Source organism: Acanthisitta chloris, unplaced genomic scaffold (genome assembly GCF_000695815.1).
Source record: "Acanthisitta chloris isolate BGI_N310 unplaced genomic scaffold, ASM69581v1 scaffold12974, whole genome shotgun sequence".
Taxonomy (NCBI): Eukaryota; Metazoa; Chordata; class Aves; order Passeriformes; family Acanthisittidae; genus Acanthisitta; species Acanthisitta chloris.
This window is the reverse complement of record NW_008671081.1, coordinates 15373-40562: the sequence shown is the minus strand read 5'-3', so window position 1 is coordinate 40562 and position 25190 is coordinate 15373. Positions and strand designations below refer to the sequence as shown.

The 25190-nt window shown below is 45.0% G+C and overlaps 1 protein-coding gene across 1 annotated transcript in view; it reads right to left on the bottom strand.

Annotated features, from left to right (window-relative positions):
- Positions 1 to 25190, bottom strand: part of PEPD (peptidase D) — a gene marked incomplete at its 5' end in the record, with an annotated part of 101468 nt that overhangs the window by 64989 nt on the left and 11289 nt on the right. Inside the window, 6 exons of the mRNA XM_009073961.1 lie at positions 7896 to 7942; positions 9230 to 9305; positions 15532 to 15576; positions 19809 to 19870; positions 21514 to 21561; positions 23049 to 23112. Coding sequence (XP_009072209.1) covers positions 7896 to 7942; positions 9230 to 9305; positions 15532 to 15576; positions 19809 to 19870; positions 21514 to 21561; positions 23049 to 23112 — 342 coding nt within the window. The remainder of the gene's footprint in view (positions 1 to 7895; positions 7943 to 9229; positions 9306 to 15531; positions 15577 to 19808; positions 19871 to 21513; positions 21562 to 23048; positions 23113 to 25190) is intronic.

Below are 25190 nucleotides of genomic sequence, written 5' to 3'. Positions count from 1 at the left end.
CTGGGAACATTTAAACACTCCTTTCTTTCTGCAGGGACCAAACAAATGACCCCCCAGCTGCTCAAAACGTGCACCTCTGCAAACTCATCGGTAAACAAGCTGTATCCTGCTCACAGGGTCCCACTAATGCATTCACTGGCTTCAGGCCACACACCTCTGAAAACACTGCTCCCCTTGCCTGGAGCTCGGGCTACTTTCCAGCACCTGAGCTGGCTGCAGAGATTGGTGGAAAGACCAACCACCAACAGTGGAAATCAGAGATTACTGCAGACTCATGGGCTGAAATGGGATTAATTTTCAGTGCTTAGTCTAAACTGCACAAGGGACCCAAATCTAGCTCCAAGGGCCTGTCCTAGGTGATAAAATCACTACACCGATCCCAAGTGCTAGAACCCAGATAAAAATGAAGCACAAAGTAAAACAGAAAGCTACCAGAAAGCAGCTACACCACCTACTCAGGAACTCTTTCAAGTAACAGAGACCCTTTGCCCCACCAAGGAGCCCAAAACAACCAACAAATTCACCTGATCCAAAGAAATTCTAGACCCCTCAGAGGTCTCATGGACACAAGTCTCTCATCTGCAACAGCAACAGCACTGGCCAGCACCTTCCTCAGGTTAAGGGTTTCTTGCCCACTTCCTTCTCACAAAGACACAATTACTGATGAAAAGCAGATGACTTCTCCCTCAGCACAAACATCTCAAAAAAGAATGCCATTACTATTTCCAACCCAAACAACGTACTAGTCACAGACATCTCCTTCAAACACACAACAACGAAAAAAATTATCCTGAGGAGCTGGCCCAGTGTAGTGTATTACACTCAGTGTCAAACCTGGAGATGAGACAGGCAAAGGGCCATTAATAAATCACATCTACCATGCTCAGCCTCCCACAGTCCTAACACCTACAGGTACACTGTGACCCAAACAGCTCCACACAGTCGAGACAAATCACCTGCTGAGCAGGGAAGCAGAATGCCTGCTCACCTCTGGACACTGCAGGTACACGGGGAAACAAGAGCTCCCAGAAATCCAGCCCAGCGATCCTCAGCGATGTGACACTTCACAAAGAGGATCAGACCAGGCAGGAAGTGATGCACCTTACCCTAACGGATTAACCTGTGGACACTTCAAATATCACATATCTCATTAGTCCTCTTAAATCCACAGGTGTCAGTAGATGAGTTGGGAGACACAGAGTCAGTTGTCAGCACAGCTCTTCGCATCCCTCGCTTACCAAGACTGCCTCAAGGCTCAGTTTTATTTTAGCTGAACCATCATCTCTGCTGTCTGATATGATCCAGGTTCCTCCCCAGTCCTAACATTTTCCATCACTTCTGCCTGGTGATCCAGCTCTGTTCTAACCTTAGTTACACACATGGTCTTCAGCCCTGCTCAGGGAGCAGAAATGCCATAGTTCAGCTCAGACTTCAGCACTACACGAGCTCCAGTGCTCTGGCATCTCATTGCAGGCAACCACCTGCAGCTTTGTCCTTCACTGCTTCTGTGGCTTCCCATGCACCTATTTTTCCATCTACTGTTCATAATCTCAGACCTTAACAAGCACCAAGTGACCTAAGCCCACCATCTCCAAACAGCACTCAAAACCCCACAACCAAGGCCTAGGTCAAAAAAAACTGCACTTGAGAGCAACACAACATTCTGCAAATGAAACCAAGCTCATCTGCACAGAGAGCTGAACTCAAAGAGACTATCACATCATCCTGTGATGGTAACCCTGGCCTTGCACTTTTCAATCCTGCTGATAACATGCACACTAAAAAAAGTACCACCTGCCAGAAGAGTACACAGTTCTGCACAGTTCACCCCCTAGAGAGAAAACCAAGCAATAATCAAACAAGCAGAACCACCATCAGGATAAACACTAGAAGTGCTGCCTGATAAGGTGGAAGGTGGCACCTGCACACCACGATGCTGAGGCTGTTCTGAGAGCAAACCTGGCAAAGAATTTGTGCAGTGGGCATGCCAGCAGTGAGGGACAAAATCTGCTCGTCTGTGTAAAATGGGGTTTTCAGGTCAGTGTGTGACATGTTATTAATGGACAGTCTTGGCACTCTACACATTTCCTTCAAGCTGGGGCTCCTGGGCTTTGAGCATGACCACAAGCACCTCTGGGTACCCAAAGATGGCCAACACACACAAAATTCTGATGTCTCTGCTTCATCAGTAATTAGCAAAACTCATGGAAGCAAAGCTTGCAATGCAGATAAAGCCTCACATATGGTAGAATCTTTACTTTTGACTTGTCTGAACAAGCAGGAACAAAACCTACAGCAAATAACAATCAGTGCAGCCTGCTGTCTTCACAATGAGTTTCATTTCACTTATCTTCAATCTTAGCTTGTCATTAGCAATGCTAATTAGTTCACCTTCTCAGTGCCACACGAGTCAGTAAAAACCGAGATCATTGTTAATTTGAGAATCTTGTGCTTTCTTTAATATAAATAAAAGTAACAGCCACTCTAGAAAACACTCAGAGAAATTAATATTGCTTGAAATTTTCTATCAGTTTCAAAAATTAAAACTAAAATTGTGACTACTCTTTGATACTCAAAAAGATGGTACAGGATAATTACGAATTATCACAGCACTAACTATATTAACAGCCCTGTAAAGACATACAATGACACAGCACTCACAGCTGGGTTGTGTCTTGCTGTGCCAGCAGGCCAAGGTCTGTATGCACAGCTCTCTCTGAAGGGAACCCTTTTCCCATACAAGCACAGCAATTGGGCCTTGGTACCTGTGGGCTGACAGAGGGGTTTATTTTAAAGCTCTCACGTGGTCTAATTTCACAATTCTATTGTAGAGGATAAAACCCAATTATGTGGAACTTCAATCACAAGTCACAAGAGAGACCTGTGTAATTCCACAGCACTGTTCCACCACGAGGTGAGCAGAGCTGTCCCCCAGCCAGAGACACGCGCCGCACGAGCCCTCGCGGGGGAGGATGCTGAGAGGTGCTGGGAGGACACTGGAGCTGCTCTGCTCCCTGCCAGCACTCACTGGAGTGCCCCACCAACCCTCACCACCACACAGACCAGCACTTCAGGCCCACTGGGCCTCAGGGGGTCCAGTGCCCCACGCTCCCCCACAGGAGGCCTCACCTCCCACAGATGTCCTCAGAGAAGAAGAGCAGAGCAACTGGGGGTGAGCGTGTGTTTGCCAGGGCTGGGGCAGCTGGGACCTCTCCAGTGGGTTTACAGCCCCCAAACCAGAGGAGGTGCTGAGGTAGGAGGTGTCCACACACAGGTAATCCTCACCCCACTGCTGCTCAGGGGAGCACACACACGATGCTTTGGTGCCTCTGGATGTCACCAAAGACAAACAATGCTCAGGGGGTTTCTAAACCAATTTTTAAATTCAGATTTCTCTGAAGACTACAACCTTGCATCAGCTGGATTAGGAAATGAGCAGCGACAGCCCCGTGTAAACCCCTGAAGGACCAGCTGCAGCTGAGGGAAGGCAGGCAGGAGGGGAAGGCTGCAGGACCTGTCTCTGAATCCAGTCGCTCCTCCCAGCACATGTACTGTGTCTGTCTCCCTCTGGGCACTGGACACTCCAGACTCAGCAGGTACCTGACCTGAGCTGCTCCAGGCTGCCCACCTGGCCTGGCCCAGAGCAGGTCACTTGTCCCACCGTTCTGAGGAAGCTCTGGGTGCTCCTGCTGTGCCTGCCACAGCACAGGTAGGAGACCTGGGGCTCAGCTAGTCCTTCCCTGCCAGTCCCAGGGTGATCCCTGCTGAGCTGAGCAGAAGCTCTTGGGCTCCTCTGCAGTGAGGACATTTATTTAGCTAAAACAGATGACCCACTTCTTTCTTCAACCCTCCTGCCAGGACCAGGTACCACCACAAACAAACGATCCTGGGTACAGGGCTGTCCCAAACCACCACCCAGCCAGGCAGGCACTGCCCTACCCCACAGACCTGCAGAAACAAGGGAAAAATGAGCAGATTGGGAGATCTGAAGTGTGGGGAAAGGCCACTTTCTGCCTCTCTCTCGGATGTGTCTGATGTATTTTAACGTTTTAAAACCAGCCTCGGATAGCAGTAACCTACATTTAAAAATCCATCGCCTCTACTTGTGAGGCAGTTTGGGAAACAAGGCAGTAAAGCCACTCCCAGGCTACACCACCCTAACTCCTGAAAAAAAAAAAGGAAGGGAAATAAAAAGACATCTCAGCAACTGAGCAGACTGACATGCTGCTCAGATTAACGGAGTGCTGGCTCCTGTTGCACAGAACTGCACAAACCCCAGTGTGGGTCGTGGCACAAGTCAACACCATTCCCACACCAGAAAGCACCTGCAAAGGATTCACCCATGTACTTCTGTCGGCTGCAGGTCCTGCTTACCATCCACACACACATGTGAAGGACTCACAAAGGCTGTGCTTGAGCTGAAATGCTAAGTCAGCCTCATGAAAAAACAAATACTTTGAAATATCATTTGCTGCAGAGGTCTGTGACTTCCTCAAAAACATTCCAAGTGCAAAACCTATCAGGGGATGGTAAGTGGCAAACACTGATTAGCTACGATAATCAGCATTTCACTAAAAGGAAATACCCAAAGGAAAATCAAAATATTCTGTTTTCTCTTTTTTAGTGAAATATGTACGTTTTATTTTCATTTTGTTCCACTGGAGCAGAGGAGAGAGATAAATGAAAGATGAGAGCCATAATCCATGAGAGCACTCTAGGACTTGCACAGATAGTGAAATTTAACACTGACAGATATGACAGCAACTCATCTCAGAGGCTGAGCTCTGCTCTGGAACCGGGGACAGTGCTGAAAAGAATAGGGATAAAGAACTTTTATCAGCTTCAGCTGGTAAGAGAGGCAAGGTGTAAAAATAGCATTGTAAACCAAGAGGAAAAAAACCTCTGTAGTTGCTTTCCTGCCATTTTAGTCTTCAAACTGCTGCTGTCACAGCAGAGTGGAGTTCAAGTTAAGTATTAGCCACCACAAAATTCCCACAATTATTTACCCTCACAGTAAAGAATTTCTTCCTCAAATCTGACCTAAACCTCTCCTCAGTCAGTTCAAAGCCATTTCCCTTGTCCTGTCTCTCCAGGCTCTCTGCACCTTCCTTGTTGGCTGCTGTTAGGTGCTGACAGGCCACGATTAGGTCACCCTGAAACCTTCTGCTCTCCAGCTGAACAACCTCCCTCAGCCTCAGTCAGGATCCAACACTTGCCTGGGAAACACAAAGCACACGAACAGGCAACGCTGCAGAAACTGGTGAACACTGATGTAGGGAAGGTGTCTCCAAGCTCTTCAGAGCACCCTGACACAGATGACTGCGGGTCCTAATTAGCACTTTCAGTGTGTTTATCTATACACATATACAAAACGTTGTTTATACACACACACAAAGCAACTCAGCTGAAATCAGATTTTTTTTCACATACTTCTTGTGTTTATCTATACACATATACAAAACATTGTTGTTTATACACACACACAAAGCAGCTCAGCTGAAATCAGATTTTTTTCACATACTTCCGGAGCTGAAGGGATTTCTTTTCCCATTTTGCTATACTTTAACAATGTATTCACTACAGAGCAGTTTCATAATTAAAGGCCTTTAATTAAAGAAGATTAATTAAACATGAGATAGGCACAAATACTAAACAAACTGCTCAGAGAAAGCCTGGAATCTGACCCACCAAAATGACTTTCTATGCAATTACACACGCTGTGAATTACTGTTTGTAGATAATTGCCTTGGCTGTCTCCTTAAAGTCAGCCGACCACGCACGAAAGTTAAGTCACATCAAACCAAGAAAAGAAGACAGGGCTGATTGGACTTGCAGTGAAATGTGTTCATTTTTTGTGTATCTCAGCATTCACACATTGCTGGTTCAAAATCATTCACCAGTGCTCAACAAAATGGACAAAGAGGCAACACTTAGGTCCCACCCCCAGGAGTGGGGAATTTGAAGTGGTTCAGGGATGTCTGGCACTGTTCCCCTGGCAGACAGGGTCAGGCCAGCTCTGCACCCAAACCCACCCACACTGCACGGAAAGCAGCACGGAAAGGAGGTTATTGACCACATCTCCAGAGGTATCTACACTCACTCAGAAAGTCACAATTTCACAGCCACCAGTGGGAACTGCAAAGGCACCTGGGGAAGAAGGGCACACCATCCAGGAAGCTTCCACACAAGGAGTGGGAGCCCTACAAAGAGCAGTGTGTACACCTACAGACCGAGACTTTCGCTGACAAGGGAAAGAAATAAACAAACAACCATCCCAAAACCCCCTACAACCCTACTAGTTCAGTAATAATTTTCTGTTTCTGGATGTTATCTATTTTTAGGTCTTTGAAAATTTTCTTCTTAGACCACATGAATGGGTTTATCTGCATACGGATTAGAGATTTCCTAGACTGTTTTCCAACTTCATTATAAACTATTCAGTGAGAGAAAGGTGTGAAACTGACAGACAGATATTTAGGACCCTTTTCCCCTAAAGGAATAAGGGAACAGAAACCAGTGCAGGGATGAATTCCACCAGAGGAAACTGAAGTTCTAATATAACCTCCAAGGCACATGCCAAGAGTCACCTGCCGAGGCCTCTCCATTAGCAAAATCACCTCAAACTCATACCAAGACCTGTGGAAGAACAGAAGGCAACTGGCTGCAATAGCTGCCTAATTTATTTACTCTTTTAACTGGAAGACACAAACAATCTTTTCAAAAGGTCGCTGTGTGTGGAAGGAGCCAGCCAGGGCAAAATGGAAGTCCTGCAGTGAAATGCAATGTGCCTGACCAGACTTAGAGACGAGTGTACCTACACAGGTTTGGTGCCTGGCATTTAAATCAGACTTCCAGGATTGTGACATTTAAAAGCACCTGAGAATGAATTTTGCTCTACGGCAATTTTTGATCACTGCTGCCTTCCAGAGCCAAAATCTCACTATCAGCATGTGTAGCACAGGCAGCAAGTCAAACAAACAGTTTCATGAATAAAGTTAGAGGCAGAATGTGTCCAACACATTTTTCCCCTGCTACCTGGTGGCATATGTAACTGCAATTTGAAGCACAGGCAAATTACAGGCATGAGCCCAGAAAGTCTGCAGAGATTTAAACTGCTTAAAGATAACATTAGTTTCCTCATACTGCTTATGCTCTAAGGGCATTACTTGGTTTTCGAGCCACCTTGAAATCCTGGTGACAAATGTTGTGGTCACTCTTCCCCCCTCCCTGGGCACTGAACCAGCCTTTGAAAAGTTACTGCTCAGAGACAACAGTCGCTGAGCTCTGACTGCTATTTTCACTCCCTCACTATGCAAATACTGAAAATCTGAAATACTGAATACTGAAAATCCTGTGTGCAAGCTAAAAATAAATGGGCCTGATGACCAAAACCATGCTCTGTAAGAAAAATGCTGGTGATCTAATGCAAACATGAGTTTCAGAGGCAGCAATGTTTTCCTTGGACCCACACACCCCTGTGTGCTGCACTGTCCCTCAGCTGTGGGGACACCAGGGCCTGGGGGCTGAGCTCCCAGCACAGCCCTGGTCACAGCCCCTCTGGGCAGTCCCTGAGCACACCAAACACACCATTGCATCAGAGCCTTCACACAACAATAACAGCTACTTCATGAAGCTCTGTAAGTCACCAAACCTCCAGGAAGAGAATTATGCTACACTCAACCACCACTAAAAGATAATCAACACTCATCAAACACACGTTTGAGACTGATGAAGTACCACCTCAAAACCAGCAAACAAAGCTTACAACAGTCTTCAATCCACAATGAGCTCAGTTTCAACTGAATCCAAGCTGCTGCTTCATCTCAACCATTGCTTCTCCCCTTACCACAGAGAGACCTTCCCTTTTTTATTATGATTATTGAAAGAACTCTTACCTCTCCAGCTCGTATTCCTTCATTCCAGCTTTTACTGCCTTCATTACCTGTAAGATACACATTAACACGGGACAATCATAGCAGGAGGGACTCTCATATTTATAAATTTATGACTTACGACTATCTCCAGAGGAACCTACATTACAAAAATATCATCTGCACTTCATTTAAATTTACATCAGTGGATGCATTTTAAAACTACATTAGAACCCAATCCATTTTAATCTTAATAAATGCCTGCAGTCTCCAGCAATAAAGCAAGTCTAATTGCCAAGCTACTACATCCTAATGAAGTGCAGCTCATCAAAACACCAATGTTTAATTCTGAAAGCTCCAGCAAACTTGGCAGCAAGTTTTGTTTCATTCCAGCAAAACTAACTGAACTGGAATATACTACAATGGGAGATTCTCTTTTGTACTTTGCAGTCTGAACCAACGGAAAACTGGTAGAGTTAACACTAATTTACAACTCAAATCTGAGTTTTGCTCCCGGATTTTCTAAGAATGCTTTATTCTCCTTTGCCTGTTTCTGTATTACAGAAGCTCCAGCAGCTGCTCTATGGAACAAATACTCTCAGATGTGACACAATTGTTCAAGGATGGTGGAGAACAAGGAGTATGAATGCAAATTACTACCCCTTGACTTTGCAATTTTACATTATTCACTTTCAAACGTTGTTAACACTTCAGAAATCCAAGAGCAGGAACAAAGCCAACAGTAACCTCACCAGCCACTCCACCTGAGCTCCCTCTGCTCTCTGCTCAGCACTGCTGTGGAGCACAGGAGTGAGGCCCCAGCTGGGCCTGGCAGCAGCACCAGGAGAGCAGCCCTGCCAGGAGCCTGGGCTCGTGGGCACAGGACAGCAGGGCCCAGCAGCACCCAGGGGCACATTCCCCCCGAGCAGCAGCCAAGGGAGCACTGAGCATGGAAACACTCCAGTCTGTAAGGGCCTGGAGAGAGCTCCCTGCTGGGCAAGCTTCTCTGAGCTGCACATGCTGATGTGGGCCAGAATAATCTTGATTTCTTCTTTCTCCATCATTCTGCAGGTATTGGTGCACACGGGACAGACAGACTGCAGGCAGGTCACCTTCTGCTGAGGCTCCAGCTCTCACCCCAAACCACACTCCATTTCTCACACATCACAAATGCATCAGTGAGTTCAAGGACAACACAAGGTATATTACTGGGCTGTAATAGGAGGGATATTATCCTCTTATTTCTATCCAGCCTTTCCATTACTTTATTACTAAGCAATTCAGGGTTGCTGGGAACATTTTCTGAGTACCACTGCTACACTAAGAGTAAAAATTATTAACAGCAAAGGATCCATTACCTCTTTATGAGCTTCACTGGAGATTTTATTGGTGTAGCGCAGAACTTCCAACTCCATGTCTGTCTTAATCACACGACTTAAAGAAAAGCAGAACAGATAAGCACGTTAGGCTGAAACTCCACAGCTTAAGAATTCCAAATTAAAAAAACTGAAAATCATATGCATCACCTATGGTAGAATTAGACCAAGCACACCTCACAAGCAAACAGCTATTGCAGTGCTCGTGGCAGCAAAGTTTCCTTGGCATTCATTCAGCATTAGCAAACAGCCTTACAAAGGCAGTCACAAGCACTGCAAACACCAGCCTGCCTCACTTAATACTAAGGGACTTGGTTTGATCAAGAGTTTTCAGCTCATCCTACAGCACATTAGGAGCAAACCCAAGGCATTGCTGCATTTGTCATGGCTCAGACACTACTTCAAATGGAACATTTCTACAAGCATACCCGATTTGCCTTTTAAACACAACTTGAAACTAGTTTACGTCATTAAACTCCCAGAGCTCCAGAAGTTCTGTTCAGCACAATCCCAACTCCCACCTACCTGCAACCCCTCACAAGGTGGGCAGGGGGTGGTGTGAAGAAATGCTATTTCTGCCTGGTATTAAACCCCCAAACCACTAAATTCAGAACCCACAGCAGCAGTGATTACAGCCACCCTGCCCATTCTCTCACACGCTCCTGAAGGGAAAAAACCCACACAAACACCGCCAAACAAACCAACCCCCCAAAGCCCCATCCTGCTCCTTGTGCCTCATGAAATACTGAATTTGCATATGTTTATGAGACATTCTAGAAAAATTGCCATTTAACTCTCATCTACTACATGTATTTCTGTAAATAAAAGCAGCTCTTCAGTGTGACATGCACAGGGAAGAACACACAGTTCAGTAACTTCTGTCAAAAAGCACATGCTGAATTCCCAATACTTGTCATGCCCACCTCCAAGGCAGCTGTGAGGTACACACTTAGCGTTTACAAAGTACAGAACTACCTCTACTGAACTGCATGAAGATACTTAAACTGCATTTTCCAGCTTCACTCCAGAGCTTGCAGAAGTTACAAAGCACCAGAACTGTTACGCTTTGAAAGTGCCACCAAGACACCCTTTTTTATTGCAACATGCTCCTACTCACACTGCTGTAGAAAACTATTTACTGTATTTCTGCTCCGGCAGTTTGTTTTAATGAGCCCAGAAAGAGGTTTCTGAGCCCTCAGTGCCTCTGATGTGTGACCAGAGCATTTCCCACTGACAGCATCACCATGGCACAGCCACTCCCTGCAACACCACCTCTGGCCAGAGCAAAGGTACCCTGTAAAACCCTGCCTTCCATCAAAATGCTTTCACAAACACAGCAGAGGGGAATGGATTGACTTTCCCAGTCAACTGGAGTATGACACAAAATAATCATTATGCACATTGAGAAGTACAAGGTTTTAAAATGCACAGTGAGGGGATAAAATTACCCTGGGGTGGTAAAACCTGCTGACCATGGGTGAGGAAACAAACTTGTCTTTCAGCCAAGACATAAAGAACAGTGGCTCAACAATACTCCAGTTAGAATGAGGCAGGAAAGGCTTACAGGTTTTTTCAACTCCTGTTCTTCAGCAGACTCCAAGTGCTAGCAGGGTAATTTAATACTTGTTTGAGGTGCTTTTATATTACTTTCAATACACAGTACATATCCCTGATCTGCAAGTGCCTGAAAAATAGGTTGTTTCATAATTCAGTTGTCTAATCTCTTTGTTGGAATCTGCTAGTGATGGAAGTTAGCAACTGCTCCACAGCAAGTGCAAACAGTATTAGAACCCATTTTCCTTGGCGAGGACAAAAGGCTTCAGGGTCAAGGTATTTATTTCAGATCACAAATTCTCAGGTATCATTTTGAATACAGAAATTCATGCTCAGGCTCAGACAATTTTTAAGCAATGCATCCCCTTAATTTACACGAGGTCAGGCACCAAAACATTTCACAGAGAAATATTTAGTCATTCTGCAACCAACAAAAATCACTACCCAACCGTGGCAGGGAAGAGAAGGAGGATGTACAGCTGTGCAGGGAACATAATCAACTACACCCTCCACTAGATACTGAAAAGGAAATGTCACTGGGCTCCTATGTTACAGTGGTACTGTTGCTGGAGCTCCCTCAGCATGTCTGGGTGGCAGAAGGGCATGTATTGCACCACCTTCTCATGGGTTTGATGGTGCACAAAAGCAGCTCCCTCCCTCCCAAGCCAGGTTTGACCCAGTGCTGACCAAGCACAGTGCTTGGCACCTCAGGGCAATCTTGCAGGTGATGAGTGTCCACAGTTCTCATCATGTCCATTCCTCCTTATCCTTCTGGAAATACGATGCTCAGACCACCTGGTAAGTACAGATGCTGCCCACGAACACAGCCCCCACAGTCCTGCCTTCTCTTCACCCTCTCTCACCTCTGCTGCTACCTTTCCACTCTTTATTTATAGAAATTTCTCTACCACAGTTGATACATTTATGTTCTTCTGCAATGCACAAGAATTTGCCAACTGAGTCAGCATCAAAGCCAGCAAATACAGCAAAAAACCAAACGTGCAAAGGAGAGTCATCTGAGTCAGCATCAAAGCCAGCAAATACAGCAAGAAACCAAAAGTGCAAAGGAGAGTCATGACAGCACAATTCTGGAAGAGGGTGCATGAACACCACACACAGGAGTTCAGAAAGATGCTAAGAGGTTTACAACATAGATTAAAAACCCTCTGAAAGCACAAAGAGCATACACAGCTTTAAGACATTAACATACGGATCACTTTCCCCAAAGAAACAATTAGAGCTCTCCAAAGCAATGCAAAAGGCAGAGCATGTGATCACATCCCATTTTCCCTGGGGTTCCAGGAGACACAGGATGCACAGGCAGAGTGAGCTGTGCAGTGCTAGGTGAGCACTCCCTTGAGCAGGAGGCTGGACCAGACGACCCACTGTGGTCCCTCCCAGGCTGATTCTGCAGCTCTGTGTGTATGCAGTGCTTAGCTCCTAGCACTACCCACCAGGGTAGACACACACTGGCAAAGCACAGCAACAAAAGGCCATTTTGCTAAGCACTAGGGTAGAAAAATCTTCCTTCTGACTACCAGGGAAACAATGTGGACAAGTTTGAAGTTTGTCCTCCGTTAGATGGCATTTTCTTTTCAAGGCACTGAAATTAATACTGAGCATACACATTCACCATCAAATTTGAAATGGAAGCCCTTAAATTTAACATGAAAGCTTTTAAATCTCTTTGGAAACACACTCAATAAAATTACAAAAACCCCAAGGGAAAACACCCTCTGCAAACTGCTGAAACCCAGCCCAAGGTCAAATTCTGCTAGGTTTTGTCTCTAAGTTCCATATCAGGACAGAATATGTTGAGATCTTGAAAGAGGATGAGTAAGCAAGGGAGGCAACAGATCCTTAATCACAAAAGCTTTGCCCCATGTCAGTACAGAAGCATTTCTGCCTGCATTTCATTAGAGGACTGTTTAAGACAAGAGCTGCCTCTTGTAGCTCGCAGTTCTCCCTGGCTGGCTCAGCCAGCTCAGCCATGTCATCTTTGCTGGAGATCTGACAGACTGGCAGAGCTTTCCTGACAAGTTCCCTGTAAAACACAGCAGTTCAGAGCAGAATTTGAAATGATATGCATCCCTCCAAGCAGATGATTCAAATGAAGCAATTTCCTACCCTAGAATATAACCCAAAAAATTCATCTTCCTAAAAGAAAAATTTTCTTCATTCTAAAAATATTATTGCTTCCCAAAGAAATTTTCTTGGGCAACAACTTGACATGCTAAGGAGATTTCAGCTTTAGTGAGCTTCAATATACATAACCTGTCATTCACCTATTGATCTCACCAGACACTTAAACCCCAACGACACTCTTTAACATGAAAGCCACCAAACTCAATAAAACCTTTTAAGACACTTTTGAATGCAAATCTGAACTTTGGCTTCACTTAGAATTCCCCTCCTGGAAAGCAGGTGGAGGGAAGGTGTGTACCAAGCATCCCTCCTGCATGAGACTGCAGGGAGGACCAACTCAGACTTCCAGGCAAGGACCTCATCATGTTTCTCCCTACCTGAGCTTCCTGAAGAACATTCAATCCTGCATTAATCGAAACCACAGAAGACAAAAGCTTATCAGGTGACTCCTTGGAAAGGTGGATTTAATCAGACTGAAAGGGAAGCAGTTTGTAACCCTAATCCAGAGCCTTCTGCAGCTACAATTGTCATCTCTCTCCCTGTGGTACTGCTGTGTCTACAGAGCAAAGCTTGATGTCAGACAGGGCTCTCTCCAGATCCCCTTCCTTGCCCCTGCAAAAACAACTGCAATAAAGCAGGAAAACAAGAGGAGCACCAAGATGACACCTTCAGGTTAAGGATGCAGCTCCCTCCTCTGCTCCCCAGACAGCCTCTCACGCCGCTGGAGAATCCTGCTCTGGCTGCTGGCACAGGGAGTGAGGTGCCAGAGGCTGAGAGCTCCCAGTGCCCTCAAACAACCACAGACAGCCCAGACCCTGCACCACCCCAGGCAGAAGCCAGGAGCAGCCACCTCTGCAGGACAACCAGACCCCATGAAGAGCAGGTAACTTGGCTTGCCCCTTCTGTCATTTCTACAAGCAATGCAGCATGGCATCAGGGGCTCAGACCATCTGAGCCTTTACAGCTCCCTCCTATCACTGCCAGAAAGAGCAGGAGCTTCACTAATTAAACACTAACGATGTTTTAAAAAGCCCCAGGTTTTGCTGAGCTCCTTCTATACCTAATTGCGCTTAATTTGCTGATCTGAACAGCACATCCCTACAGACCAAGTACTCAGAACTCTGCACCCCAAAGGCTGCACCAGCTCAACATTCAGAAATCATTTCTGAGACACCTTCGTTGTTTAGGAAAAGGAAGGGCCCAAATTCTAGAAGGACAGAACAGGCAAGACCTAAAACTCAGTGCCCTAAGGTCTCTGTGCTGCAAAGCCCTCACATTCCCTCACACCCACCAGTGGGGTTTGCAAGGAGTCCCACTATTGCACACCTCCAGGGCCATCCGCAACTCAGGGATGCAACAATATCCAAACACTTTCCCCACTTTCCTTTTACATCTTTGTGTCCTCCCAAGCAATGAAAAGTATCAGCAACAACAGAAATGTGATCTCTAAAAAATTCTGCATGTTCTGAAACCTCTCTGATGTTCAGCAAACATCTCCACAACTTTGCCAGGCTGGCAATTAGCTGTAGATGAAGAGAGCACAAGGCTGTTCTCAGGACATGTGCTGACAATAAACATCCAAAAGCACAGTATGTACAGCACATAACAGAACATGCTACAGCAGAGTATGCACTTCCCTGTTTGTATTTTAAGAGTCTGAGCTTTATCTGTCTTAACTAAGGATTTGCTTCCTCATTTCTAGATTAATGCACTAAAAAAGCTTAGATAAAAACCTAATTCATTAACAAAATCCACTACGTTCTTCCTTCAGTTCATTTCCTAAATGGAGAACTGGAAAGCCTGAGTTCTGGAGCACCCCTGAGGGCCCAGTCAGCAGTGCTGACCAAAGGCAGAAAACCAGGAAAATGCAGTAGCTTTGCACTGAGCCACTCTCTGATTGGTCTATTCCAGAGAGGCTAGAGCAGAATTCCCTTAGAATTACAAAGTACAGCTACATGAATAATAATTCAACAAAATTAAGGCTGTTAAAATAAGTCCGAGAGAAGTAATAACACTTAATTAAACATTACCTGTTCAGACAGAGTTTTGATCTAGCTTTGATTTCTGTTGCTAGAATAGAAGTTACCCTCAGTTCTTTTCCTACTCATACAAATTCACATCTACACGAACGCGACTTAACTCCTAACACATCCTATGAAATGTGTGTCCAGACATAATGCTTAGGAAATGTTACATAAATCATTTGCTTTTCAGGGCTGTTACCTAGCCCTGTTTTTACTTTTGTACATTATTTCCACTCCATAACATGAAATCAGCTTAGAATTAAAACTCATAGAGGAAAGTGGGAGGTTTCTGCTGAGGGAATCTCTCTGAAGCAACTCCTAACACATCCTATGAAATGTGTGTCCAGACATAATGCTTAGGAAATGTTACATAAATCATTTGCTTTTCAGGGCTGTTACCTAGCCCTGTTTTTACTTTTGTACATTATTTCCACTCCATAACATGAAATCAGCTTAGAATTAAAACTCATAGAGGAAAGTGGGAGGTTTCTGCTGAGGGAATCTCTCTGAAGCTGCAATCTTTTCAGCAGGACTCAAAGAGAAAGGTTTTATGCTACTCACCATTCTGCAATTTCAGGATGAAGGATTTTGTTGTTCACGTTAAATCTGCAAAAACCCAAAAGACACTGATATTAAAAAGCAGCCAAAGACACAACAGCAGAGACAACATACCAACATTTTTTGTAAACTGTGTCTTCTCTGAGGAAATACAGTGAAAGTAAATGTGGTGCTGGAATTCAGCAGAGATCCTGGTGAGGAGAGCACACGCACTCACCTCACCACACTGGTGCTGACACACAGGAGACTAAAGCAGGTGTGTAACTTCAGGAGGTGCAGAGCCAGAGAAACAGCTTGGCTGAGACATCACCCTGCTGGGGCAGAGCTGAAACCTCCAGCCATGCATTCCCTGCCGTGAGTGTGGGTGGGCCAGACTGACCCCTAGAGCTCCCTCCCAAAGGATCCTGCGATTTGAGCTTTGGCCCCAAACCCCACCGTGCACTGCTGATTCCACCCTGGGCTTTGCCCTCCCACGTGTGCACAGAAGTGGCATGTGACAAACCCTGCGCAGAGGATGGTGGAAAGGAAACCTCTGCACGTCTTGGCCAATCCCCCCGAAGAGGCAGAGCAGCAGTTTCCATCTCACCTTGGCCTCTGACACTCAACTGCTTTTCTGTTTATTTTCTACATTAGCAATTCATGTGTGCTTGGAACGATTTTGAGGCTCTCTAAACAATAACATTACAGTGGCCAACAGAGTAAGCAGCTGAGTAATTAGGTGGAACACAAATGGATTTTCGAGCATTGTTCAAGGGTTTGTTTTGCTTACAATTTAAGTGCCTAAGGAGTGTTCTGCACTGAAGGTATTTCTGTCTGACTCAGAACTGTTGGCTCTTCAGTTTAAGAGAATTAAAACGCTCCAAGGCTCCCAACAGTTCTCCAAAACAATGCTGTAATGCAACAATTCATTTTCCCACATTTTTGAAGGAAAAATCAAATCTATTCCAGGTTATTAACCATTCTTTATACCTCAGAAGGGACCAACTAAAGCACAAATCCAATTTAAATAATTATTTTGAAGTCACTTCCAATTGTGCCAAGCTCTTCCTGCATCCTCTGAAAGCAGAAAAAAAACTGTGTTTCTTTTTTTTCAAAACAGATGCTTATAAACTTATAAAAACCTAACAAGGAGAAGGTTAATAGCTCTGTGTTCCTGTTCTAAAGTACAAAACAACAACTTATCACAGCACTGAACCAGGACAAGCTGTCTGGTACTCAGTACTATGGGTACTGATGAGAAAGCACTGGAAAAGCAGCACGATACAAAAAACCACCAGTCACAGAACAATGCACCAGCATGGAATCAAGCTGCTCCCTTGGAGCAGGAAAGCAGTGAAAGGGCATGTTTTCAATTTCATCAGTGGCTCAAAAATTATTACCTATGTACACCAATGCAGGTATAATTCTGGAGTGGAAGAGACAGTTAGATACAAACGTGTGCAGAAACAGAGGTACGAACGACATCGTAAGATCAATCTCTCAAAATTCTACAGCCCAGGAGCCTGCACTGCCTGCTGGAAAGCACACCAGGAACCCACACCACACAAACCAAGACACACAAGAATTAGGCTGCAGCTGGACTCACAGACACAGAAATTTCAACAGTTATCATCAGTATGCCAGGCAGAAAACAAATCAGTGAAGAAAAGTGAAGGAGATGCTGCAAAAAGCTCCACCAGCAGCTCTGTGCAGTGAGAGTAAACTACAGTTACTGTGAATTAACAGCAGAAAACACAGGGCAGGGAAGGGCAGGGACAGAAGGCAGGTGACTGACAACTCCACCTTGAGAACCTGACGTGCCCACTCTAACCACAAGGACAAATGGATGAAATCAAAAGCAAATCAAGTGAGCCAAACACGAGCCCCACAACAGAAGACTGTCCCATCTAACCATTAAAACAGAGGGGAAAAAATTGTACACCAATGTACAATAGCCCAAATAATGCTCCTTTAGGAAAGCCAGTTCAGCTGACAGATGTACCATCTTCATCCCAGTCCTTGGATTTTACCTTTCCTGGCCATAAAGGCTCCTCTTGAACTCTCTTTGTGCTGCCAGAAATGCAACTTTTACTTACTGGCTGAGCCCACCCACGCTGTGGCACTCCTTAAAATGCTGGCTGCTGTCAGCTGGGGCACTACTAAGGGCAGGGAGAGGCAGCAGGATTGATGCTGGTGGGGGTGAAGAGGCAGGAGGTCATCAGCTACACGGCAGTTTTATCTCACAGGTGAGACAGACTCTGATGTGATGTCAAGTAGAACACAACATGTTAGACCTCTGGGACACAGCATCAATTGATACATGGGAGAGAATCCATCCTAGGTCACTTTGTCAAGGAAGTCAAGGATTAAGGATTGCACTGTCTCAACCCCACTTAGCTCCTGGGAGCTGCAAGCTTACAGCTGACACTGCTGAAGCTGATGGCCCCAGTCATGCTCCACTCTGGTTACCAACAAGGCAGCTAAACAAACCACATCCCAAAAGCTACTGGTTAAATACCAAGCTCAAGGGGCAGAGCTTGTCACCACCAACAGGAGTATACAAAGGGTGTTTAATTCGCACAACTTGTACACAAAGCCCCACATCAAACCAGCCTACCCTGGTCTCCCAGCGAAGTTCTCATCTCACTAGGCAGTAAACAACTTGCTCTTAGAAAACATGCACTGCCCTAACGTTAAGAGGATCAGGCAGAGCAAGCCTTCTCCTGCAATTTGCAAATTGACAATACTTAGATGATGAGATTTGTGCTCCTGAGGAAGAAAGCAAATTGACATTTGCTACAGCTGCAATCTGTAACATATTAATACTCCATTTAATCACCACAGAGCTAAGAAATACCACACTTAAGGCATGTCCAAACTGATTTCATACTCAGTTGTCCTTTAACATGCAAGACAAATTCACTACTTAAAAAACCCCCTAGAAATCTACACCTCCTGTATAATAGCTCTGTATAATGAGATCTTCTTTGTCAGTTTAACACATACACTTTGTGTGTCTACAGAGATAAAATCTAAAATATATTCATACACAATATTACAATCTTCTCTTCTTCACCATGGCAAGATTTTCTCCTAACAACTGACTCTGCTGCACCACCTGAAAAAGGCCATTCAGATGGTCTGCACTTCACACCCAACAAGTGCAGTTCTGAGGGAAAGGAATCCACTGCAAAGCTTGAAACATTAAGTCAAATTGCTTAAACTGTCCATCACCTGCATCAGTTGATTCTGAGAATGACGCAAACCTGCCAACACAGCAAGCAAAGATTTCTTCAACACCCTTTTAAGGTGTATGGCACATTTCTGTTCAACCACACAGGTTCAGCATCACCTTCTCTATGGTGAGTAATAACCTCTGAACGCATTTCCACAGGGGCCACATAACTGACATGATTAGCATTTAAAATATCCTGCACATCTTCCAGTCTGAAAAATGGGACCATGAACTGGAAAAAAAAAATAAAAATCAAACACAGAACTAGCCTTTATTAGCAAGCAGAAATATACTCTTCCAGAGAAGAATGCATCGAGCTACTTTAGAAATCTGCCATCAGGAGCAAGTCACTTCTGCAGGACCAGTCACAGCTCAGGCAGCTCTGGCCTGAGGAGTCCCAGGAGCAGCACCAGCACAGCGCCCAGGTGTCCTCCCCAAGCTCCTGTCCTGCTTCCCCTGCCCTAGGTGATGCCCACCACCAGCCTCCCTTCCACGGGCTGCAGCTTCTTGTGTACAGCACACCCAGAGAGCTCCACACAAACCAGGGAAACCATGACATAACCCACTAGTATGGGCTCTATCATCAGGATGAGATCAAGTTTGATTATTGCTAGCAGGACAAAAATAACTTAGGGGTGATCCTCAGGATGAGCACAGAAATAGCCTACAAGCACAGGAGTCATTGTGTCCCAGGTGACTATTTATTACAGTGGAAAAATTAATCAAATAGCTTAGGCAATAATGTTCCAGAAGAAGTTCAAAAAGTAAGGGAGGGAAGCAACATCATTAGGGCAAATATTCCAGTCCCAAAGGTAGAAATGGAAGTATGAAGATGGCTGTATTTGGGTTCAGACAGCTAAAGCAAACACAGAGAAACACTGGATTATCTCAGATGCAAAAGAGATTTTGAAAAAACCTCACTGTATTTTCAGGCACTAGAAACATGGATCAAAATTTCTGTGACACCTGAGCTGCCACTCAGCACCTTGTATTGGGAAAAGGCAATATGAAATGGATTCAATATAAATATGTAATAATTAATGCATAAGAAAGCTTTGTCACTTACTGGCTGATCCCCTCAAATGAAGCTTCCTTGGAGATATTGCCACTGTCAGTATTCACACCACGCTGGAAGGGAAGAGATGAAGAGGATCAGGATTCTGAGCCAGGCACAGGCATTTCAAATTTAAACCCTGGGGACACCCTGACTGCAGTAAGTCCCTAGGAAAACTTACACGTAAGTTTACAGGAATCACTGTAAAAAAAAACACCCCAGGGTGTGTGTTCAAATGAAGCCCAGGATAAGAAATACTCAGTTCCACAGACTAGCACAGAGCTCAGGGCAGGATGTGCTGCACAGAGAACAGAAAAGCTGTGATTTTGATGCCCTTGTATCTTGAGAGGGAGCTGGGAGGCCTACACAAAAATTACATCGAGCAGGAGAAAGAAAAACAGGCAAAGTTTCCTCTGAAGGAATTTAATTTAGAAATAAATTCTTGGGCCCTGCCCTGGCAATGCTTACTATTTACATTTGCTTGCTGCTGCCCCACAGCTTTCCATCCCAGCCAGCAGCACAAGCAAGAGCATTTTGGCTGCTACACAGCAGATGAACACTTCTGCCAGGTGCCTGGGCACCCTGAGCAGCAGAGCTGCAGTTCTGTTCTGGAGTGAGACCACGAGAGCTTTCCATTCAGCCAGTGGAAAGGGAAGAGCTCCTTCCCTCTCCAAGTACGTCACGGCAGTGGGAGGAGTGTGAAGGCATCACAGCACCATCCTCTCAGCCAAATCTGTGTGAAAATTCCTGATTACAACAGGATGTTCACAGAGTAACAACTACTCAACAGCTCCATGTGCAGAAACGCACAGTAAGAAGCACAAGATGGTCAAACACCCATTTCCCACTCATTTCTCATAAAGAACACAACATTAACCATAGGGCACCTGGTACATGTATGTGTGTGCACACAAACATAAGTGGAGAAAGACTGGAAACTGTTTGGGGCCTCTGCTCTCAGTGGATATAGGATTCAGACCTCAGGTCATGTGGCTGCTTGAGGAGGGATTTTATTTTAAGGCTTCTGTCTGGTCACTATCATGGGAAAACAAGAAATCCAGGAGCTGCCACTGCATTTGCTATAAGGGAAAGCTCAAGTCAGCAAATCCTTTCTTAGACAGATTGGAGATAAAGAAACAGATACTCTTAATAGTGAGTTTCTAAACACCTGTAACCCAGGGAGGCAGCTGGGAGAGACGTGATGGGGAAGAAGAAACTTGCAGTCTACCTCCACTCATTCATCTTACTCCCAGAGAAACAAGCAAGCACCACTCAGAATACTTGGCAGGCATTTGATATTGTCTCCCTCCCCCCAGCTGAGCTCACTAAACCACTCTGAGCAGACAATGTACTCCCCAAATGCTCGTGGGATTCCCACAGAAAGGCCCAAACGCCAGGCCTGGGGCAGAGGGAGGGCGAAGGGAGCTCGGAGTGGCTGCAGACAGACTGGGAGCTGCCGTGGCTGGTCTCACATGGGCTTGTCTTGTTTGCCAGAAAACCACTAAAGCTTCTGGCAGACAGAATGCAAACTGGGCAAGGCCAGAGGGTGCACATCTTGGAATCCTGGAGGGGCAAACGACTGTACTTACACACAGCTGGCCTCAAATTCGGCCAAGATGGGGAGGAAAAGAGAGGGAATGACAGTGCACAGAAATGCTGAACAAACTGATCTCCTCATTGAAGAAAACTAGAAATTGTTCTTAGGAATGTGACTTACCAAAGTGAGAAGCACAGCAGGTTTCTTCGAAGCCAAGACACTGGATATCTAAAAAGAAGGTTTACACTGCTGTTATTTTTAATGCCTTACAATCACATTGATGCCAGTTGCACAAATATTCCCTGTACATAATGAGCTGCAGAGACAAAAATGTCCCTCTGATACATTTCAGATACTGCAGCATTACCTGAGACATGCAACAAGAGACAGAAGATCAAAACATATTTAGACAGTTGATTTGAAAATCCCAACTCCACCTTTTTTGTTTGTTTGTTCTTCCCATGAAACATCAGGATTACACACTTAGGTTGGTTATTCACTGACAAAGCCATCCTGTAAACAAGGCCCCTGGTGTCTTGATGGTGGAAAACCAACTCCTGGGCACATCAGGCAAAGGTTATAGGAAGAACCTTTGAGAGCTGATCAGGCTCATGGCAAGCTCCAACAGCTTCTCACATCAACACATGCAGTCCAGGTGGAGAGCAGACTTTACTTTCTAATTTTAGTTACTGGTCCACATAAAGAGCTGTTTTCCCCATCAAGGAGGTTCTCAAGCAGTAAGGAAGCAGAGAATAGAACTGCAATAAAGACATTTGTTGATGGGAAATGACCTGAAACAACTAAAGTGACCCCCAAAAATGTGATTTTTAAGAACAAAACATGTCTTTTCAACCTGCACTTCGACTGTCTGACAGATGAGCACTGAAGTGCCTGACACTGCACGACTCCAACTCACACACGTCAAAAAGCAACCTCTCCACAGCTTCCTCCACTCCCACTTCTCACATGCCCCTCCAACTTCACTTCGTGGCTGGACTCATTATGAAAATGAACTGAAACATCCTCACAGCTGAGAGCAAAATTTTTGGTCTAGAGAGTCAGAGTTAGTGCTCTACAGGGACAGAAGAATCAGAGTCTTCTTTTTCAAGCTGCTCTCCTTGAAAATCACCCACAGAGCTTGGCAGGAATACTGTCCTCACCCTGCTGAGCCTTCCTACCCAAGGAAAGAGAACTGGCCAAGTGCACAAGTTTACAAACATCTGCTCAGAAATGGAATGAGAAGCCTAAGTAAGCAGGTCACAGCTGCATTTAGATGTGTGAATACATTTGCTGTTCCAGTCAGGGGATGATTCCACAGAAAGCAAAGCGAGGCAGGCAGCCTCTCCCAGAACTGGGCCATGCAGCCTCCCTGACAGCAGACCCAGCTCTCCAAGCACTGCAACGACTGCACTTAGTGACATGTTTTGGCTGGATAAAGACACAGACCGACAGGTCTCACCATGCACAGAGCATGTTTATCAGACTCCCTCCCAATTCAGAGCTCAGTGTCCAGCTCAAAATGGCAGCCTTAAAAAATAATAATTCCTAAGTGCTTTATGAGAGAGAAGAACTTTGCAGTAACAGCAGGAAGGGAGAGACAGTCCCATCAAGTCAGGAGACATCCAGTGAGCAGAGGACTAAAATTGAGTAACATCATTGCCACTTAGAGATTTTGGATTCACAGAACAAAATACTCAGATGCACAGAGAACTCACCACGGTCACGTAGTGGACTTCATCCACAGCATACTTTTTCTTGAAGAATTCAGGGGGATGAATCCTTTGGGAAACAACAAACAAATATTTTGTTTCAGCTTTGCTGCTGTATTTAATAAGGCCACAGACAAAGAAATAATGTTCTTTACTACCACAACAATAGAATCAGATATGAGGAATGTTTTAATAATCTTATCCTTGACTCCGTTCCTCAAAACAGGAGATTACACAGGAAGTTGCCAGGGCTACAAAAATCACTGTGCTTTAATCCAGTCCTCATTTGACAGTTAAGATTTCATGATCTCCTCTGAATTAAAGGGGCTTGTTCCCATCCTATTCAAGAAAGTTTTGTTACAGATTTTTGCCATGCCATTTGTATACAACTTCCCACATCACCAAATTTTGGAAGGATGTGGAAATAGCAAAAGACTGGTTTGCTCTGTGTTACGTTCAGAGAGTGAACAAAACAGTCATTTCCCACCTGGGAACCACTCTGAGCAGACTGAGGCTCTGATGCCTCTGTGATGACACCAGACACCCACTCCTCTAACCCAGCAGCGTGGGCAACTTTACCTCGCCATGTCCAAAACTGAATCTCTTCTGCTCTTTTCTCCCAATATCCAACCAGAGATCTTTTAATGATGCAAGCAGAGTGCCAAGGACCTGCCTCCAGTCGGTGCCTCCAGGGCAGCTGTGCTGCTGCTCACTGCCTCACTTATGGCAGCAGTTACTCATGAGGCTTCACTTCTGATTACAACCTCTGTCTCCCCAAAACTGAAATACGTATGATCAGTGTAATTCTGAAAATGCAGTCTCAAAAGGAAAAAAAAGGAAAACCAAACCACACATCTCACATCCTTCCACCGGGTAAAGAAAAGAGGGGGGAAAACACCACACCTGGGAGAGCCAGAGTTTGGAGGATCCCATGCATCCCAAAAGACAGCAAGAGAGCAAGAGGTGTGCACGACCAAACCTTCAGCGGTGTCAAGGTTACGCTACGAGAGCGTAAGACCAGCTGGGGAAGGACAAAGGACACTGGAGACCAAAGGACACTTCACCCCTCGCAGTGAGGACCAGCAGAGGTGTGGAGACAGCTCCACACCGAGGGCACCTCAGGACCAGGGGCTGGAGCACTGACCCATGGCACTCTGTCAGCCTGGTTTTACACTCCTTCAGGCTCCAAACACTACTGGGCTGTGACATGAACAACAGCACAAAATGTTCATGGTGACCTCACGCAGTGAATCACAGACTTCTAAAAATGTATTCACCTGTGAAAGTACTACTCAAAAATACCTCAGAAATATCTCACTCTATGCTCCCTTTGCAATGCTCCTTTTGTGGACTCTTCCCACAACTGATGGAGATTTCAAAGCAATTATCATTTCTCTTTTCTCCCTGGCTAATTTCACATATCATTAACAAAATCACTAGATCTCTTATCTTTAGATACCCTGTATGGTACAGTTCCCTCACCTCCTTTTCCCTCCCTTCACTCCTCACGCGCTGAGGTACTTTATATTCCAGAAACATGATGAACGGATTTAGCACTTTCCCTTTTTGTTCTCTTTTGCAGTTGCAGCCAATTCATCTGGTATCAGAGGACTCCCAGCTGTAAAACTGCTAATTTAGGGCCAACGGTAACTCAGGGTAACTCACGCTCTCTAGAGCAATACCCCCAAAGCACTTTCCACAAGCAGCTGCATTGTCTGAATCAAGAACTGTTTCTTGTAAAGCAAATACTTCTTCAAAGTGTGCCCACAAATGTGCTGGGGTTTGTTCACTTGATGCAGTGAAAGTAAGAACAGGTTTCATTTTCCTTCACTCCAATAAGAAAACTTCAACCTTTTCACAAGCTGCTTTTCAACTTCTTGTTGCTGCTAGTTGTCTCCTCTAATTGAGTGGCTACAGCACACTGCTAATTTAATTCCTGGGTTATGGTTAATATTAATCCATTATTGATTCAGTTCCAGCTGTAATCCCTCCAACATCTCCTTGCATGTACACTATGACTCTTCTGAGGAACAAAAGTAGCTCATCATTCTTTCAAGGCCGAGGATATTTTCTCTACTTTGAGAGAAAGAAAACAGCATTTTCCCATAATCCTCCATCCTCTCAGTTATTAAACTAGGTCATCTTCCA